This window comes from Pleurodeles waltl, chromosome 9, assembly GCF_031143425.1.
Source record: "Pleurodeles waltl isolate 20211129_DDA chromosome 9, aPleWal1.hap1.20221129, whole genome shotgun sequence".
Lineage (NCBI taxonomy): Eukaryota > Metazoa > Chordata > Amphibia > Caudata > Salamandridae > Pleurodeles > Pleurodeles waltl.
This window is the reverse complement of record NC_090448.1, coordinates 614,592,423-614,614,311: the sequence shown is the minus strand read 5'-3', so window position 1 is coordinate 614,614,311 and position 21,889 is coordinate 614,592,423. Positions and strand designations below refer to the sequence as shown.

Below are 21,889 nucleotides of genomic sequence, written 5' to 3'. Positions count from 1 at the left end.
GGGACCACCACCTCCCAGGGGCTGGAATAAAATAATGAAGAGGGTCCAACGATGACCACCTGCCCCGGGGACCACAACCTCCAAGGGGCTAAATTAAACATTGGAAGGGGGCCCGCGGCCCCCCTCGTGGAGCTATAGATGGCCCTGGAGACTGCCACTGCCTAGGGCCGACTCCTGCTATGGCCCGGGGTGCCCACCCCCGGGGCATAGCTGTTTGCTTCTGCTTGGCAAAAGCAAACACTCCGGTTCCAGTAGGCGTGCACTGTCAGAGTGCTCCCGTCCACTGGAAGCAGAGGCTTTGTCTCTTTCCCTGCCTGCAGAAATGCGGGCAGGGAAAGAGATTAATCTTTGCTCTTGAAAACAGAGAGCTGCATGTTTAGCAGCTCCTTGTGTGCTATAGTATTTCCGGGTCCCGCAGGAGGCCTTGAAGCTTCCCCCGCAGTCCCATTGGACACTGAGTGCCCCGGTGGGGCACCCAGGAGACATGGGCAGGCCCTGGGGAAATCGGCCCAGGAGGGTGTGTGGGGTGGGTTGGGTGGTCGGAACACACCTCCTCTATTAAGTGTGTTTACTCAGTGATTCCGTATTGAAAAATGATATGAAATCCTTTGTGAATGTGAATGCATCGCTGATCTATTGGAGCTTAACCTGTATGTGACTGTGACGAGCAGAGTCCAAGGTTCTCCCTTTAAATTGCTACGAGTATGCAAATGTGCAAATCATCTGGAAACTCCGCATGCTTGGCCCCAACACTGTCCACCTTAGTAGTATGCACAGGTCTTCCTGCCTTTTGCCAGGATGATGGACAGCTTACCAAAGTCCTCCAGTACGTTTCCTGCTGATTTTATTGGTGTATTCTTAAATCCGAGGCATATGAGGACAACTCCACAAAAAAAGAAGCACTTATGTCAAATAGATAACAGGAAAGACCCTAGTTTGGTCGATATTTAAGTATTTTTAGTATCGTTGACCACTTTATGGTAGGAATCATGTTTTCACAGAATGTTAGAGAAAGACACACCTGGAACAATCATATTGCCATAACTCACACAAGGTCACTAGTAACATTTCCTTGCACTCCATAACACAGCTGTAGTGTAGAATACATACTGGACATTTACCCAAGGAGGTAGAAAGAATTCCACTTGGTTAGATAATTTGTGCAAAACTGTAGATTCTTGTTGGATAAAAGGGTAGGTGAGGTTCCTTTGTGCCTGAGTTATCGTTAGTTACCTTAGGGCACGAGTTATAGTTACTTGAGCTAAATATAACTATAACTGTGAATATATATATATATATATGTATATATATATATGTTCGATGGCATGTGTAGCTGCAGATACACATGCTGTGCACTGTTCCTGCCATCTAGTGTTGGGCTAGGAGTGTTACAAGTTGTTTTTCTTCTAAGAAGTCTTTTCGAGTCACAGGACTGAGTGACTCCTCCCTTTCGGCTCCAATGCGTATGGGCATTGACTCCATCTTAGATTGTTTTCTTTCCGCCATCTGGTTCGGACGTGTTCCTCTTCGCTCCATTATTCGAATCGGAAAAAGACTAAAAATCCTCGAAAAGCATCTGTATTGTTTGCGATTGGGAAACATCTTCCATCGACACCGACGAGACACACTTTTGGTGGCCCTTCGGGGCTTCCGCGCCAAGCTGTGGCCTGGTCGGCCCGACCACAGACGTCGTCGAGGCCTAATGGACCGAACCCCTTTCCGTTTCTGCCCGAAGTGCCACGCTAAGTATCCCTATACAGACCAGCATCGGGTCTGTAATCTGTGTCTGTCACCGGAGCACAGAGAAGATACTTGCGAGGCCTGCAAGTCCTTTCGATCAAAGAAGACCTTGAGGGATCGGAGGGCGAGGCGGTTGCAGATGGCATCGAAAACTTCGGAACACCTCAATGTCTAAGAGGAGGAGATGGCTATCTCCATCCAGGGATCGGGCTCTGACGGAGACCGACCGCTTACAGGACGCCAACAAGTGAGTACGCCTGCCCCGACCCAACCCCACAGTCAGTCGAAAAAACAAAAGGCCTCGGGGACGCCACTGCCTGAAGGCCATGGCTCGACCTATAAAAAGCAAAGCAGTGAACAAGCAACACCTTTTGGCACCGAAAAAGGCCAAAATCGTACCAAAGTCTTCGGACTCGAGCCGAGAACCCGGCGTCGAAAAATCTCGACACCGACTTGTCGAGTCAACTAAGCCTCAAAAGAGCCTTTCGGAGCTGAGGCCTTCCATCAGCATGGGCATTTCGGTGCTGAGAAAACCGGCTTCGGAGCCGAAAAAGACCTTGTACACCGAGGAACATGGGCTCTCTAAGCAGCTAAAAGAGAGGCACAGACTTGAAGAGGAGCTTCAAAATTGAAGAGTTTGACCAAACGCAGGCACGGATACAGATCATAAGGATACTGGGAAGATTCAGACTGCCCCTCCTCTCAAGTTCAAGAGAAAGCTGGCTTTCCAACCACAATCAGAGACTGATCAGCCAAGAGATAAAGTGCCAGGGAAAAATCGCCAACTAGACATTTTTCGCCAGAACTTTCTCCCCCACATTCCCCACAAAGGACAGGGTCACCTATTGCCACGCCCACTGCACAGTCACCCACACACACTGTGCAGTCGCAAGACGATCTAGACACCTGGGACCTCTACGATCCCCCTGTCTCGGACAATAGCCCTGAGTGCTACCCTTCAAAACCGTCTCCACCGGAGGATAGCACCTCATACACCCAAGTCTTGGCCAGGGCTGCTGCATTCCATAATGTTAGCATGCATTCAGAGCCATTGGAGGACGACTTCCTCTTTAATACTCTGGTCTCCACGCATGCCTCCTACCTGGGCTTGCCTATGCTCCCAGACATGCTTAGACATGCTCAGCAAGTTTTTCAAGAGCCAGTCAAGGGGAGAGCCATCACACCGCGGGTGGAGAAGAAGTACAAATCCCCCCCGTCGGACCCAGTGTTCATCACGCAACAGCTGCCCCCAGACTCTGTAGTGGTTGGTGCTGCAAGGAAAAGAGCCAACTCACAATCATCGGGAGATGCACCACCTCCAGATAAAGAGAGTCAGAAATTTGACGCAGCGGAAAAGAGAGTGGCGCCACAGGCTGCCAACTAGTGGCGTATTGCAAATTCACAAGCCCTCCTCGCACGTTATGACCGAGCTCACTGGGACAAAATGAGTGATATCATCCAGCATCTCCCCAAGGAATATCAAAAACAGGCTCAACAGGTGGTAGAGGAAGGACAAGCAATATCGATCAATCAAATTCGTTCCGCATTGGATTCCGCTGACACTGCCGCAAGAACAGTGAACACAGCAGTCACAATTAGACGGCAGGCCTGGCTAAGGTCATCAGGGTTCAAACCTGAGATACAGCAGGCAGTACTGAACATTCCTTTTAACCAGCAACAACTGTTTGGGCCCCAAGTTGACACAGCCATCGAAAAGATGAAGGAAGACACTGACACGGCCAAAGCCATGGGCGCGCTCTACTCGTCCCAATATACAGGGACATTCAGGAAATTGCAATATAGGGGAGGTTTCAGACAACAGCCTTCAGAGGCATCCACCTCTCAAGCAAAACCCACCTACCAATCCCAAAATCAGAGAGGGGGGGTTTGCGGCTCCTTCAGGGGACAATTCCCAAGATCAAGGGGAAAGTTTCAGCCCACTAGCCAGGCCACCAATAACAAACAGTGACTTGCCTGTCACCCTTCCCCAACACACATCACCAGTGGGGGGGAAGACTAACATTTTACCACAAACATTGGTCAGACATAACCACGGACACATGGGTCCTATCAATTATCCAACATGGTTACTGTATGGAATTTACACATTTCCCTCCAGATATTCCCCCAAGAGCGCACAAACTGTTGGTGCAACATCTAGACATGTTACAAATAGAGGTGCAAGCACTATTAACAAAACAAGCCATAGAACTAGTAAACCCAGGGGTTTATTCCCTATATTTCCTTATTCCCAAAAAGGACAAAACACTGAGACCAATTTTAGATCTCAGGACTCTAAACCTATTCATCAAATCAGAACACTTCCACATGGTCACACTACAAGATGTAGTCCCCTTACTAAAACACGGAGAATACATGTCAACACTGGATCTAAAAGATGCGTATTTCCATATACCCATCCATCTATCTCACAGAAAATACCTCAGGTTTGTCATACAGGGCAAACATTACCAGTTCAAGGTATTGCCCTACGGGATAACAACAGCACCCAGAGTATTTACAAAATGCCTCGCTGTAGTAGCAGCCCATATAAGGAGACATCACATGCACGTATTCCCATATCTCGACGATTGGCTAATAAAAGCCAACACTCAACAACGGTGTCACAATCACACACAGTATGTAATAGATACCCTACACAAACTAGAGTTCTCTATAAATTACCAAAAATATCACTTACAACCATCCCAACTACAACAATACTTGGGAGCAACACTCAGCACTCAAAGAGCGATTGCCACTCCAAGCCCACAAAGAGTACAATCATTGCAAACCATGCTATCAAACATACAACCAAATCAGCACTACATAGTCAGATTTGTCATGAAACTCCTAGGCATGATGGCATTATGCATCGCAATTGTCCCAAACGCGCGGCTACACATGCAGCCCTTATAGCAGTGCCTTGCAAAACAATGGATGCAGGCACAGGGTCAACTCCAAGATCTAGCGTTGCTAGACCGCCAAACACACTATTCGCTTCAATGGTGGAACCCTGTAAATTTAAACAAAGGGCGGCCTTTTCAAGACCCTGTGCCTCACGCCATTCTCACAACAGAAGCGTCAATGATTGGGTGGGGAGCACACCTCAACAATCACAATATACAAGGGCAATGGGACAGTCAACAAAGACAACTACACATAAATCACTTAGAACTGCTAGCGGTCTTCCTAGCACTAAAAGCATTTCAACCTCTTCTAGTTCACAAACACATTCTTGTCAAAACAGACAATATGACAACAATGTACTACCTAAACAAACAAGGGGGAGCACACTCATCACAACTATGCCTCCTAGCACAAAAGATTTGGCATTGGGCAATTCCCATGAACAGTCGCCTAATAGCGTAATATATTCCAGGAATTCACAATCAATTAGCCGACAATCTCAGTCGAGATCACCAGAAAACTCACGAGTGGGAACTACATCCCCAGATACTACAAAAATACTTTCACCAGTGGGGGACACCAGACATAGATCTGTTCGCAACAAAACAAAACGCAAAATGCCAAAACTTCGAATCCAGGTACCCACACCCTCAGTCCAAGGGCAATGCTCTATGGATCAATTGGTCAGGGATATTTGCTTAAGCTTTTCCCCCCCTCCCACTCATTCCTTTCCTAGTCAACAAACTGAGTCAAAACAAACTCAAACTAATACTCATAGCACCAACGTGGGCACGCCAACCGTGGTACACCACACTGTTGGACCTCTCAGTAGTACCTCACATCACTCTCCCAAACAGACCAGATCTGTTAACACAACACAAACAACAGATCAGACACCCCAATCCAGCAACGCTCAACCTAGCAATCTGGCTCCTGAAGTCTTAGAGTTTGGCTATCTAAATTTTCCAAATGAGTGTATGGAAGTCATTAAACAAGCAAGAAAATCTACCACAAGGCATTGCTATGCTAATAAATGGAAAAGGTTTGTCTTCTACTGCCAAGCAAACCAAATCCCACCGTTAGATGCCTCCATACAATACACTGTGGGTTATTTACTACACCTACAAAAAAGCAAATCTCGCTTTTTCTTCCATCAAAATTCATCTCACTGCAATCTCTGCTTACTTGCAGATTAAACACACAAAATCACTATTTATAATACCAGTTATTAAAGCCTTTATGGAAGGACTAAAAAGGATCATACCTCCAAGAACCCCACCGGTACTCTCGTGGAATCTTGATATTGTACTTACACGACTCATGGGCCCACCTTTTGAACCCATGCGTTCTTGCCAAATCCAATTCTTAACTTGGTAGGTAGCATTTCTAGTAGCCATCACTTCACTACGAAGAGTTAGCGAAATACAGGTGTTCACTATCGAAGAACCCTTTATACAAGTACACACACATAAAGTGGTTCTCTGCACAAATCCAAAATTTCTGCCAAAAGTCATGTCACAGTTTCATTTAAACCAAACTGTGGACCTCCCATTCTTCTTCCCACAGCCATACTCAGTAGCAGAAAGAGCACTGCATACATTAGACATAAAAAGAGCACTAATGTAGTATATAGATAGAACAAAATCATTTTGTAAAAGTAAGCAATTGTTTGTTGCTTTCCAAAAACCCCATGCTGCTAACCCTATATCCAAACAAGGTATAGCCAGGTGGATAGTTAAATGCATACAAACTTGTTACCTGAAAGCTAAAAGAGAACTACTCATTGCACCAAAGGCACACTCCACTAGGAAGAAAGGGGCAACAATGGCCTTTCTAGGTAACATACCAATGACAGAGATTAGTAAGGCAGCCACTTGGTCTACACCTCATACCTTTACCAAACACTACTGTGTAAATGTGTTAGCAACACAACAAGCCACAGTAGGACAGGCTGTACTAAGAACATTATTTCAAACAACTTCAACTCCTACAGGCTGACCACTGCTTTTGGGAGGATTACTGCTTTGTAGTCTATGCACAGCATGTGTATCTGCAGCTACACATGCCATCGAACGGAAAATGTCACTTACCCAGTGTACATCTGTTCGTGGCTTGTTCCGCTGCAGATTCACTTGCACCCTCCCACCTCCCCGGGAGCCTGTAGCCGTTTAAGTTGCAATTAGAAATTTTATATATGTAAATAAACATTCCTTTAGCACAAACTATGTACATACATATCTATTCTATTGGATGGACATCTTTACTATTCTCATTCTACCACTCCTACCTCACTCTATGCGGGAAAACAATCTAAGATGGGGTCGATGCCCATGCACAATGGAGCCGAAAGGGAGGAGTCACTTGGTCCCGTGACTCAAAAAGACTTCTTCGGAGAAAAACAACTTGTAACACTCCGAGCCCAACACTAGATGGCAGGAACAGTGCACAGCATGTGAATCTGCAGCGGAACATGCCACAAACAGATGTACACTGGGTAAGTGACATTTTCCATAGATATATATGTTCAATGGCATGTGTAGCTGCAGATACACATGCTGTGCACATCCCGCCATCTAGTGTTGGGCTCAGAGTGTTACAAGTTGTTTTTGTTCGAAGAAGTCTTTTTCGAGTCACAAGATCGAGGGACTCCTCCCCTTTCGGCTCCATTGCGCATGGGCGTCGACTCCATCTTAGATTGTTTTCTTTCCGCCATCGGGTTCGGACGTGTTCCTTTTCGCTCTGCGTTTCGGTTCGGAAAGTTAGTGAAAATCTCGGAAAGTCGACGGTATTGTTTACGCTCGGTATCGGGTTAGTTACAACAGATCGACACAGAATTTTGAAGAGCTCCGGTGGCCCTTTGGGGTTTTCGATTCCCCGGCGGGGCCTGGTCGGCCTACCACGTGCGTCTTCAAGGCTAATGGAACGGACCCTATTCCGCTTCTGCCCCGAATGTCACAACAAGTATCCTTATACAGATCAGCATCTGGTCTGTAATTTGTGTTTGTCTCCAGAACACAAAGAGGATACCTGTGAGTCCTGTCGAGCATTTCGGTCGAGGAAGACTTTAAGAGACCGAAGAGCAAGAAGACTACAAATGGTGTCGGCGCCGACAGGACAACAACACTTGGAGGAAGAGGAAGAAACCTTCTACGTCGCGGATTTGGACTTGGACGAGGTCGATCCCGAACAGACGCAGAAAACCGTGAGTAAGACGTCACAACACAAAACTCATGGAAAAACCGTTAAAGCCCAGGGGACGCCACCGCCAGCAGGCCATGGCTTAACCCGAAAAATAGGTGACCGAGCATCGGCACCGAAAAAGGGCATGCATGTGTCGAAGTCATCCGACTCTGGTCGAGATACCGGCGCAGAGAAGACTCGACCCGAGACACCGGGTCGGAGCAATCTCGACACCGAGAGGGCGGCACCGAAATGAGTCGCCATCGAGAGATCAGTACGCCGTCTGTCTTCGGAGGCGAAAAAGACTGCCGAAAAAGTTTCCATACCGAAACATCCGGCCTCGGAACCGAAATCGTGTTCCTACACCAAGGAACAGGGCTTGTCCTCACAGATGCAAGGACACAAATTCGGACAAGAACTGGAGGCAGGGGAGCCAGATTACACTCAAAGAAGGCTCCACTTTCAAAAGGACACAGGGAAGATCAGTACTCTCCCTCCAATAAGAATGAAAAGAAAACTTGCCTTCCAAGAGAAAGACAAGCAGCCTCAGGCAAAGGTGGCAAGACAAGTGACTCCGCCACCATCTCCACAACGCTCACCACAACTATCACCAGTAGCTATTCCACCAATGATGCAGTCCCCAACTCACACAGGGATGAGTCAGGATGATCCCAACGCTTGGGATCTTTATGATGCACCTGTATCAGATAACAGTCCCGACTGTTATCCAGCGAGACCGTCACCACCTGAGGACAGCACTGCCTACACACAAGTGGTGGCAAGAGCAGCAGCGTTTCATTATGTCACCCTGCACGCAGAACCTATAGAGGATGACTTTCTCTTTAATACACTGTCGTCCCACATAGCCAGTACCAGTGTCTCCCTATGTTACCAGGAATGCTCAAACACTCCAAACAAGTGTTTCAGGAGCCTGTGAAGGGCAGGGCCATAACTCCAAGGGTGGAGAAGAAGTACAAAGCGCCACCAACAGACCCTGTGTACATCACGCAGCAATTAACACCAGACTCAGTGGTAGTAGGGGCATCTCGTAAAAGGGCGAACTCACACACCTCAGGAGACGCCCCACCTCCAGACAAAGAAAGTCGCAAGTTCGATGCAGTGGGGAAAAGGGTTGCAGCACAGGCAGCCAACCAATGGCGCATTGCCAACTCACAGGCATTGCTGGCGAGATATGATAGGGCTCATTGGGACGAAATGCAACATTTCATTGAACATCTGCCCAAAGAGTTCCAAAAAAAAGCACAACAAGTGGTGGAGGAAGGCCAGAGTATCTTGAACAATCAGATACGCTCAGCAATGGATGCAGCCGACACAGCTGCTAGGACTGTAAATACAGCAGTGACCATAAGGAGACACGCATGGCTGCGTACATCAGGATTCAAGCCGGAAATACAACAAGCCGTCCTGAATATGCCATTTAACGGACAGCAGTTGTTTGGGCCGGAGGTGGACACTGCCATAGAAAAACTTAAAAAAGACACAGATATGGCCAAAGCCATGGGCGCACTCTACTCCCCACAGAGCAGAGGCACATTTCGAAAATCACAGTTTAGAGGGGGGTTTCGGGGATAGAGCACAGAGCCCTCACCCTCACAAACAAGACCCACTTATCAAAGCCAATATCAGCGGGGAAGTTTTCAGGGACAATACAGAGGAGGACAGTTCCCAAAGAGTAGAGGGAAGTTCCAGAGCCCCAAAACTCCACAAAATAAACAGTGACTTCAATGTCACAAATCCCCAACACATGACACCAGTGGGGGGGAGACTAACCAATTTCTACAACAACTGGGAACAAATAACAGACATGTGGGTCCTTGCCATTATCCAGCATGGTTATTGCATAGAGTTTCTTCAATTCCCTCTAAATGTCCCACCGAAACCACACAACATGTCCAAACAACACATGGATCTCTTACAACTAAAGGTCCAAGCGTTGTTGCAAAAAGATGCAATAGAGCTAGTACCAATTCATCAGAAGGGAACAGGAGTTTACTCCCTGTACTTTCTCATACACAAAAAAGACAAAACTCTAAGACCTATACTAGATCTCAGAACATTAAACATATACATCAAATCAGATCACTTTCACATGGTGACACTGCAAGACGTGATCCCATTGCTCAAACAACAAGACTACATGACAACACTAGACCTCAAGGATGCGTATTTCCATATACCCATACATCCTTCCCACAGAAAGTACTTATGGTTTGTAATCCAAGGGGTACATGACCAGTTCAAAGTGTTGCCATTCGGGATAACAACAGCGCCAAGAGTTTTTACAAAATGCCTGGCAGTAGTAGCAGCTCATATCAGAAGGCAGCAAATACATGTGTTCCCGTACCTAGACGATTGGTTAATCAAGACCAGTACGCAAGAACGGTGTTCACAACACACGAAGTATGTCACAGAAACCCTACACAAGCTAGGTTTCTCACTCAACCACAACAAATCACACCTACAGCCATGTCAAATACAACAATACTTAGGAGCAACAATCAACACAACAGAAGGGATTGCCACTCCAAGTCCACAAAGGGTACAGGCATTTCAAAACGTAATACAAGCCATGCACCCAAACTAAAGATTACAGGTAAAATTAGTGATCAAACTACTAGGCATGATGTCCTCATGCAAAGCCATTGTCCCAAACGCAAGATTGCACATACCACCCTTACAACAGAGCCTAGCATCACAATGGTCACAGGCACAGGGTCAACTTCAAGATCTAGTGTTGATAGACCGCCAAACATACACCTCGCTTCAGTGGTGGAACACTATAAATTTAAACAAAGGGCGGCCTTTTCAAGACCCAGTGCCTCAATACGTAATAACAACGGATGCCTCCATGATAGGGTGGGGAGCACACCTCAACCAACTAATATGGAGGGCGGATGCCTGCTGGTGTGGCAGCGCCGAACCCTCCTCTGCAGCGCCGACCGCCAGCATGACTGCTGGCTGCTTTCCACCTCAGTTGTGGTGGAAAGCAGCTAGCACTCGTAATATGGCTGTCGTCTGTTGACCGCCAAAGTCCAAATGAGGGCCTATGTTTCCATTGGAAAAGCGTTTTCTGATTTGCTTATATGTTTGGCACTGTTTGACAAATCTTCGCGAAAGTTTCCAAAAAAAGTGTTATGGTGATTCTTGTTGTGGATGGAACATTTCAGGGTGATCTGTCAAGTGGGGGGGTTCGAGAAAAAAGTGGCCCAAAAAATGTTGCGTCTCCCATGTTTATTTCCATAAGATTCTTTAGACATGACTAGAGGCCGAGCCACTGGACAGAATTACACCAAATTTGGCAGAAAGCAGGCTGTCACTACGCAGATCACACAGATTTGGAGTAAATCCGTTCAGTCGTTTTTCAGAAATGTAGGGAAATTCAAACTTGTATATCTCTGGCCGTGAAGTATTCTCAAAGAAAGATGAGCTTGTGCACGGAAATGCACAGTTCTTATTGGTTGCCAACACTTCAAATCAGGAAGCCGAGTCCCAGAAAAAAAAAAAAGGGGCCAGGTTAGGGACACCCTGACACCTTAGCACGAGGTGCAGAGCAAAAAAAACATTTGTTAGAAATACATGTTTTTGCTGCAAGATTAGCGCATTTGCTGCGAAACAATGAAAAAAAAAAGTGTGTGCTCCCGTGCTTGTTTTTTTTGTTTGCCCCCAGGTGGGAAAGGTCATGGGGCATTAAATATTTAGTGTGGGGGGGCCTCCTGACTCTCCCACAGGTCCAGGGACCACCACCTCCCTGGAGCTTTTATTGTTTTATATGTGGGGGGCCTGGGGCCCCCCGCTGCCCTGGGGACCTCCCCACGACTTTCAATTTAATATGAAAAAGAGAAAAAAAGAAAGGCGGTCAACTTTGGGACCCCTGCGCCCTTTTTGAGTCACTGATGGTCCTGGAGATGGCCACGCCCCAGGGCCATCTCCTGCAATGTCCTGGGGGTGCCCACCCCTGGAAATAGATGTTCGCTGTAGCTTGGCTGCAGGTCCCACTGTCAAAATCCGAAGTTTCATCTCTGTCCCCTGCCCAGGTGCAGGGGACAGAGATCAAATGCTTTAGCAAGCAAGGAGCAGCTGTCAAAGCAGCTCCCTGTTTGCTGAAGCAGTGGCACTGCAAGGGAAGCCTTAAGGCTTCCCCTGCAGTGCCAGGTAGCCAGTAGAAGGCACTTTATTTAAAAAAAATATATATATATATATACATATATATTTGTTTAATAATTTAATTTAAAATGTGTATATGGACAGCAGGAGAGCCCTTAAGGCATTACCCGGGGTGCCAGATAGCCTGTAAAGGGCTTTTGATTCTTTGTGGGAAATAAATGATATGAAAGCCCATAAAGGGCTAGAAAAAAATAATAAAATAAACCTCCAAAGCACAGCTCATATTAAAAAAAAAAAATATATATATATATATATATATATATATATATATATATATATATATATATTTTAAATTGGAGACAAATAACTCATTCTAAATGTATCAGACATCAAAGCCTAAGTATCTCTAGCTCTCTCCCCCTCTCACTTTCTCTCTGCCTCTTTCAATCAATTCTCCCACTCACACAGACACTTACACTCCGACTCACAGACACACTCATGCACTCACTCATAGCCCGAGTCAGAGGCTCATGCACAAACTCAGATCCACTCAGACAGTTACGCATTCCCTCAGACCGTCACACACCAACTTACACACCTACTGACACCCTGATGCACACACTCGCAGACCCGCGCACACATTGACGCACCCACTAAAACACTGATGTATGCACTCTCACACCCAGACAGACACTGTGACAGCCACTCTTATCCACTGATATAGCCTCACACACCTATTTTCACACCCAAAGAGGCCACAGCGAACTTTCACTATGCATGCGCAAAGGGCGCTGCAGAACATCAGGTTGGTTGGTTAGGGGGGTTGGCCGCAGGGTCTGGCTGCAGGCCAGCCCTTGAGGACAGCCCCTACTGCGCACGGGAGAAGGCAGTGCAGGGTGCAAGGTTGTGCGCAGTGATGGATAGCTCCACATATAGCAATTAAAATTACTATACATTAATAAGACCATAGAGATTCACTGAAAAAAACAGAGTTTACAGGGATGTGTTAGTTGGGTCCTGAATTTACTTGTAGAAAACCATAGAAATTCAGCAATTATAGTTTGAGTTCTTTCAAGCAACTAATACACGCCCTAAGGAAACTATAACTAAAAAAAAACAAAGGTTAAAGTAACATTATAGTTGGGTGAAATGTTCAGTAACAACGTAATGTTTTATACTCTACAAACCACAGAAATTCACCAGAGACGGACATTTCAGTCAGGAATCCAGAGGGTTGTACGGCAAAGAAGTACAGGCAAAGCAAATATGAGAGAAGAATTTGCAAACTAAGAATTCCGGAGTCACTGGTAAAAGACTCTAAAAAGAGGAAGACAAGGAAAAAAGATCAGGACAGTAGTACAAGAGTTGTTATTCTAATTTGTAATTTAATTATTTCTGTCCTCGTCTCCACTTATATCTACCCTTAATTCTCCTGTGGGTTCGTGGAGAGAGGGTCGCCTGCCTTAAAAAGTTGGGTGCCTGGAAAAGAATGGAGGAAATAATCTGATTTTGGGAAAAGGGGAACCTATCAAAGAAAACTCCTGTGGGTTAAGCTGTGGATTTTCTAGACAACTATAGAACTTGCCTTGTCCAAAGAAGAAGCCCAGTAAAACAAGCTAAATGTTTCCTGGCATCTTATCTCTTACTATTAATTTTGAGGCAGCGCTGCCACCCATATCTCACACTGGCCTGTTAACTTTGACAGTGTTTGTTCATATTTTGAATGTGCCTGAACTGTTCTTTCCAAATCCTTGTCCTAGGTTGACAACTCTGTTCAGCTCTCCTGTTTTCATTACTGCATTCATGCCATTGCCTGTTGCTAGGTTGCCAAAGGTAAACACTGATGCTAAGTAGTCTATTTCCAGGTAGATGACACTGAAGAGGAAAGGAATTCAAAAAGAGACCACAGAACAAAAGAGCGAAGTTCTTTATACATTTGTCAAACGCCAACGGGCTTGCAATGCAGTAATGCTAACTTCCAGTGCTGCTGCTTATTATTTTTCCATTGAATTCCAGATAGCCTAAACTTATACTTTAGAAATCTTTGATAGGGGGCAATAGTTTGAGGAGCATTTTGATACTGGTATGTGGACACGTGATGCTGGATAACACTTTGAGGAATTCTGTGACACATATGATGTTTGGGCAACTTGAGATATTTGGAGGTCTGTACTGAAATACTACATTTAGCCAGAGACAGAAATTTTATTTAAAACGCCACTCGTGACCCGATCTTTCACTACCATTACCCTAACTGCAAAGCCAGTTCTTTTGCTAATTTTGATTGACATGTGAATGACAAAGTGTCAGTACAAGATCATGTTTCCTGTTTTCTTTTCTGGTAGGTCATATACCAGCCAATTCCACAAGATGAAGCAAATTCCAAATCTGAAAAGTTAGACCCCAGACCTTATCTGAGAGTGATGCAGGCCATCGATCATAAATATCCACCAGAGGAGCGAGGAGACCTACTCATCTTCCTCAGTGGCGTCACAGAGATTACCACCATTCTGGAAGCTGCTCAGACCTATGCCACTCACACCAGGCGATGGATTGTGCTTCCTCTCCACAGCACTCTTTCCATTGCTGAGCAGGATAAGGTAATGAACCATATTTAAGGAAAGTCAGTGCAGCATTCTTAGCCATTTGGCTTCACTAGAAGGCATCTCATTTATTCTTCTTTCCTGCCTGTTCTATCCTCTTCCTTCTCTGCCTACTTTTGTTTTTGTGCTGAAAACGGAGGCAAAGTAATTGGGCTCTAGTCAATTGAGAATGATATTCCTGAAGTCCTCTACTAACTTTCTTCTACTTTCAGCAGGGGATTGATGGGTTCATCTTGTTCTTACTGGGCTGCTTGAAGGTGTAAGGTTGTGTTCTAACACTGTACTGTTGCTGCCCCTCTATCCGGAAAGTGTGCTCACAGGCTTACGAGATATTTCATGATTATACATTATTTTGGGATTTAAGCTGATTGAGATCCGTTTTAAAATTTGACTTTTTAAAGTGTCCAGGTAATTCTTACATATGCCAAAAGACCTGTGACTACTTCCATGGCATCTTGACCCTTATACATTCTGTAGCAAAACACGAGAATACAGTGCAGATTTTGTTCAGAAGTGCATGTGTTCTGCTTTTCCCTTTACTTGACCATGCATGTGCCTTTTCTCAATGTGACGTTTTCTTTTACTTTCATAGGTTTTTGACATGGCCCCGGCTGGTGTTCGGAAGTGCATTATATCTACCAACATTGCTGAAACGTCAGTCACAATAGATGGTGTGCGTTTTGTGTTGGATTCTGGTAAGTGCTGCCTGGAAAAGCAGTCGTCAATAAGGATTTGAATTGCAACATTTTAAAAATAAACTGGTGTAGTTAAAAGCCTTCCTCGGGCAGAATCCTTTCTAAAAATTACTAAAGTAACTTTTATTTTAGAATGTATTTTACCATACTGCATCTGGAGAAAGAGGGTTCAGGTACATTAGGCAGTGTCCTCTCCCCCTTTCCATTGGCTTATCCTTGTAGTTACTGGCCGGCATTTCCATGTGGAAACACCCACCCCTTGCACTTTAGGAGAGCATTTCCAAGTATCTCTAAATTGATATATTACTGAATGACAGTAATCTAGAAACGCATATATCCAGGAATACAGACCACTTGACTGTGCAAACAGCAATGAAAACTTCAATACTTGTTAGTAAATTAAAATGTCTTGTATCATGCAGGGTATTTACCTTAATGCATCTGTGGTCAAATGTGTTTCTGTATGCCAGGCAACGAGCGCCCTCCTCCTTCCTTTGATTGACTTTTCCTTGGAGTTACTGGCTGAAAACACATTGTGGATATACCTGCACTTTTGGGGTGCTACTTAATCTGAAATGAGCAGGCTGATGTGAAAAGGAGCATGTGGGAAGGAGAGAGCTGGCCCACCCACATGCATAAGGTTAACGGATAAGAGCAGGTTAGAGGAAGCACATGAGTGTGGGCAGATCAGGCACACAGTCTGAAGAACTCTGTGTTCTGAAAACCCTGAAGAAATCCTCTGAGTGCACAGATGAATGGGATTGCAGATTGCACATGAAGCATGATGTACTTGGCGGAGGCAGTCAGAATACTTATCAAATGGTCTGGGGTTGGAGACACAGAGAGAATGTCTTGTCATATGTAGAGGCGGTGGTGAGCAAAAGACAGAGAAGCACAATGGTTCACTCTTAAAGAGCAAAACATCACCAGGACAGAATAGCAAATTTAGTCAGGCAAGACAACTTCAACACTCTCTTTCAAGAGAGAATTGTAAAACTAAGGTGGAATAGAACTGACTGCTTGAGCACACATGGTGCCAAATGAGACTACACTGAGAGCCTGAGGGTGAGATGGCTGCGGTACAACTGATCCTGAATGGCCAGGAAAGCCACACTTATACTGCATAAATTCTTGACAGCCTTATGGGACCATGAAGGTGTGAGTGAGGTGGACATCCTCATGACTAGAGGGACCCAGTGAAAAGATCAAACAATTGGAGTCGGGCACAAGGAGTGTTAGAAGGAGAAAATACATGGAAGTGAGAGTACTTTGAAATAGGGTGTTGCAGTTTCCAAATGTGATGCCCAAGGCACTCATCAAGCCTATAAATTGTAATTGATAGGGTGGTAAGGCATACCCAAAGCAACATAATCAGTTAGGATGCAGAGCTGGAGCGCAGCACTGAAACTGTGCAGGGATGGGTGTGAAAGCCCCAGAAGACTGTGGAGATGGAGCTGTCACCCAAAGGACACCATACCAGCCATTCAGAACTCTAGGGTGGCACTGAAAATAAAGATTGATACATCCTCCATGGATGTCAGTTTCTTAAGAACTGACATGCACAAGTTGACAAAGAATGTGCGCATTACAGAAGAAACTGTGCGCCAGTTGCTAGCCAAGGAAACACAATTGCAAGGCGAATTCACAACACTGGTAGCGAAAACGAATACAGTGCAAGAATGAACGACAGATGCTGAGGTATGCTCATCTAGGTATAGCTTACCAATGCAGGGATTTCAGGAACTAGTATATGACAGCTCATTGGAGCTGTTCCTTGAATATTCAATACTGAACACGGTGCCCAAGGGGCTGTCCCCTTTGTGATAGAAGAGCACATAGGGTACTGGCCCTAGTGCTAGTTACTCCTCACAGGACCATCATTGCCCACCTGTTTATTTACAGAGATAGAGACGTCATCTTGTAACATTGCGGAGGGTGGGAACACTTAAATATGATAACAGTTTCATAGTGATCTTCTCTCACTACACGAAAATGTACAAGACCTACACAAATGTTTGAGTCGGTAAAGCAGAGTCTAAGGTTGTTCAACTTGAAATACATATTGATGTCCCTTTCAAAACTTGGGAAACAGCATTTATAAAGCAGCCCGAACACACAAGCCGTTACACAGCAAGCGTTAAAAAATGTGTTACCACACATTCTTTTACCAAGCATATGGTTACAAGGGCATGCTTTAGGGAAAGTGGCGTGGACTTCAAAGTCCAACGCTTTCCCTATTGTTGTACTGACAGGAGTTTGAATAGTAAATTATACCTCCAAAGTCCAACGCTTTCCCTAAGACATGTTGTTGTAACGATATGCATGGTAAAGGAATGCATGGTAAAGATGCATTTGTTGTAATGCCTGCAATATAACGGTATGCGTGGTAAAGCTATGCGTTGTTCCGACATACAACCCTCAACACTCAGTGTAATTTAGAAAGGCAAGTCCCACCTCTTCATGTGTCCTGTTGGTGTTTGGGAATAAAATTAAAAGTGGGAAAGAAACTTTTCATGGAAGTGGAGCCATGGCTTGAAGAACTGAGAACATATCTGTGTGAAGAGGAAGCAGTTTTGGTTCAGCAGCAACACTGGACAAAATAGAATGCAGAGTGGCAAGTGTGTCGGATTGTAGTGCAAATGAATGCTGTGCTTGAGACGTATGATGAGCCAGCACCTGAACAAACTACTGATGAAATTATGGTGTTGGTAACTGTCAAATTACCACACTGTGGAATGATGGTAGTGTAACATTGTTGGCGAATGAAGCATATGTGACATGTGAAAAATGTTCATTAAGACAAAAGTAGGAGGGAATTAGTGTAGTCATTATTTAGAGATGGAAGTGGGAAGAGGGTTAGGATGTCAGGAGTGAATGTTGCCATGAGCAACCACTGCTTAGCAGTGGAATAGTTGTGTGATTGTGAATGACATTTTGAGGCAGTGATCTAGTCTCTAGGTAGTTTGTGGCTCTAGCGATGCCCAGTTTAGGACCAAGTGGGGTAGCACAGGGTTATGAATGTCCAACGCTGGGTGTTCAACTAGTACGATAAACTTTGATACCTTGCTGGCATATTGTTTGGATGGCGTTCTGCTGTGGAGCGCGTCAAATGTTTGGATCATGAGCCCTGAAGAAGTCCGTTAGGATGAAACGCGTTGGCTATGGATTATGTATTTTTATTCTGGACCAATAGAAAACAGTGATTCTATGAGATTGGATTGTGGAACTGTGTGATTTCAAATGCAACTTAAAGATATGGGACAATAATGTCTTGGATACTAAAAAACACTTTGATGTGCCGGGTCCTTTCTTAATGTTTAAAACCTATGGTTATTTCAGGCCTATGGGGTTGGTCCTCAAGAGCTGAGCACCAATAGTGTTATTAACCGTGCATATAACTATAGATGAAGGTGCGGCAACGATCACCTCGACCCCTGTGCTATATTGAAAGACCTTGAAAAAGGTGTTGGTGGGAACAGAGTTAAGAAAGTAAATGTGTCCTTCTTTATTATGACTTTATTGGTATATTATGTCTATTCATCCATATTTGTACTAGTTATTTGGGGAATTATTTGTTTCTTTTTTGCAGTAGAGAATATTGAGAATCATGAGCCTGCTAGAGGGTTAAACTTGTGTTATATAATTGATTACATATCAAGGTGTTGATATTTGCATTTGATAAATTACAGATAACTGCACTCGAGAGAAGGGAGATAGAAGCATGCAACATATGATATAGATGTAAGTGATAGGAGCATGTGGGAGGAGAAACAACCAAAATTAGCCTGGATTGAACTGCAATGGTATTCACCAATTTAGAACAGTGTGGCCGTCCAAGGCAACACTTGGGTGTTAGTGTTTATATTTACATATCTTAGTGCTCACCTTTTCTGTGACTCCTCTGTTTGAGTCACTCGCGTGAATAAGACTAAGAAAGAAAAGAGAACACCAGAGTTCACAAAATGAATTGTTCTAGAAGTTCAGCATATCCAAAAGATGATACATACCCAAGCTGAAGAAAATGTTCTTCTTCTTTTAAATCATCATTAGATGGGAGCCATAATTTAGTATAAAAAATCTACTTTATTGGTAACACAATCCAGCTGAGTCAATGCGTTTAGTCCTAAAAGGACTTCATTAGGGTTCTTCTATATAAGATTATATCACTTTCCAGTAGAAACCATAAAAAATAGCAGGCACTGCATGCCATGGGCTGGAATATATTCCCACTGGGAAGTGTAATGGCTTTTTAGGACTGATGACTCGAGGGAATGTTGGGAACCTTTTCATATAGGAAATGGACTGCACGTTTACTAACAGTGTCTGCCTTTTAGGATAAGGCTGCTGAAACGCAGCAAGGGTAACTGGTTACACGTCAACAGGTGTGCACACATGTGTGGGCTGCATGTGTGCACAGCCCGGTAACTGCATGCAGGTAGCCTGGTACAGAGGGGACTCTGCAGGATTAAATATTGACATGGACTAGGCTCTATAATGTTAGTTTACACTCAGGGAAAGTCTGTGGTTTACTGTGTTGTCTGCAATGACACTCTGTTATACACATAGGGTTGAATCTGTCTTAGAGTGCAGTTTTGCTTTTCTTTGGCCTACAGCAGTGGTTCCCAACCTGTGGTCCGGGGACCACAGGGGGTCCGCGAAGCCTCCTCAGGGGGTCCGCGACTGCTTAGAAAATGAAATAATATTACCAGATTAGGTCCCCATCTTTCATTAATGACTCAGTGGGGGGTCCCCAGATTACAAAAAAGACACATTGGGGGTCCCTGGGCTCCAGTAATGATAAAGTGGGGGTCCACAGAAGTTAAAAGGTTGGGAACCACTGGCCTACAGAGTCCAGTGACATATCAAAATGGAGTGGAACATGCACGTCAAAATCAAATCTAAGAGTTCCAGGAAGATCTCTGTACAATTATGGGTCATCCTGGTGGGAAAGGACCTGGCAGTGAAGTCAGCGAGTAGCGAAGCTGAGTCCCCCAGAGGAGATGTGACTAGTAATTCCTGAGCAGTGCCATCATGAATTGTCCCAGCATGCTCTGCAGGAGGGTAGGGGCAGGGTGGAGAGAAAATCTGCATACCTAGTATTGGCCAGGTGTGGCTGGTTTCTAGAATTATCCACCCCCCACTTCAAACATCTTGCACAAGGGGGAGGGCACTATTATTGTGCTTTTTGTTGGACCTGGACACTGGAATTGTTGGTGGAAAACATGGACAACTGGAAGGAGGAACCCCCCGATGCCCACCTGAACTGAGGACCCTGACTTAAAATTGACCCCTGGACCAGTGGATATACCCCTAGGACCAGTTAATCCGGTCACTTTACACTGCCTGAGGACTAGCTGAGGGAAGAACTTTACCTGCACCAAGGAGGAAAGAAACACCAGAGGAGAAGGACTGGTGCAGGCATCCTGTGGAACCAGCTTCCTGCAAAGTTTGTCACCTTAGAGGCCAGGCCGCCCAACAATTCTAAGTGGCTAGGAGTTGCCACCAGCAGCAAAATTGACCTAAGAGCAAACTGGCTCAACTTGGCCCGAGATGTGAGGAGGAAAAAGTTTTGACCTTTGACCCCCATTGACATCTACTGCCTGATGATTTCAAACTCATGGAGTGGGCCAGGGCTTGGTGGTCGGTCAAGAACTGGCATGAACTTTTGGACCTGTGAGGGGCATGCATTGAGTGTACCCCTTCCTAAAGCTCTGATGGCCCAGGGATCCTAACCCCCAGGCTGGGTTTAATGCACTGGGGCTCAGGGTCCCAACTCTGGGCCCTCTCCACCACCGCAAAAGAAGTGGGGAGGCCATTGTGCCCCCAAGAGACAAGGGAGGGGCCTGCAACCTTAACGCCAGGTCCACTGTGCATAGCTGCATTAGGGAGTCTTATTGCGCTCCCCCGAATGGAAGAAGGAGGAGCCCAGGGTCCCAACTCTGGTCCCGGCAGGGAGGGGAGAGAGAGAAGGGGAGTGCTGTTGCACTCCTTCTAAAAGAGGTGAGCCTGCCGTGCTCCTTGTCCCTGTGGAAAGGGGGAGCAGACAGCCACCACCAATGCGGGCACCCTGCCTGCAGGAGCGGGCAGGGAGAGATGAGTGATCTCGGCACAGGGGCAGCAGAGAGGAGGCTGCCTCTCATGGAGTCTGTCAGGGCAGCCAGTGGTGGTTTCCCGGGTCTGTCTCTAACGACGAAAGGCATTTGGGGTGTCTGAGGGGACAAAAGGGGAAAACAGAAAGTAAATAAAAGGTTGTTGTGTGGCACATCAAAACAAGTGGTCTGAGCCATGAATTACTATCCATGCTTCCTGGGGGAAGAGTGCCCCATAATGCCCTGTGGGGCTTTTGCTCTGCCTGATGTTCTGGAACTGTGGTGGCCCCCGGATAGCAGGGGCACTACCAATAATTAACAGAGCTGGGGAGCTGCAGAAGCGCCACAGCTCCCCCAAAGGAGCCACAAAGAATCTCTCATAAATGGTCACCATAGCTTAAGAGGGTCACGTAGAAGATTAACACCCTGATCCCTGCCTATGATTTTCAATCACTTCCCCGGCAGTGCTTCAGCTCTACAGCTGAGATACAGTGCAGCACCCTGAAGGGGATGAATTTGTGGCTGCAGGTTATGTGGTCTAACAGTT

General features: G+C 45.5%; 1 protein-coding gene across 4 annotated transcripts in view; it reads left to right on the top strand.

The window, feature by feature from the left end:
* DHX34 (DExH-box helicase 34) overlaps positions 1–21,889 on the top strand; it is a 387,340-nt gene that overhangs the window by 59,932 nt on the left and 305,519 nt on the right. For all 4 annotated transcript variants that reach the window (XM_069207613.1, XM_069207612.1, XM_069207614.1 and 1 more), the window contains 2 exons: positions 14,301–14,555; positions 15,151–15,253. In XM_069207613.1, coding sequence (XP_069063714.1) covers positions 14,301–14,555; positions 15,151–15,253 — 358 coding nt within the window. The remainder of the gene's footprint in view (positions 1–14,300; positions 14,556–15,150; positions 15,254–21,889) is intronic.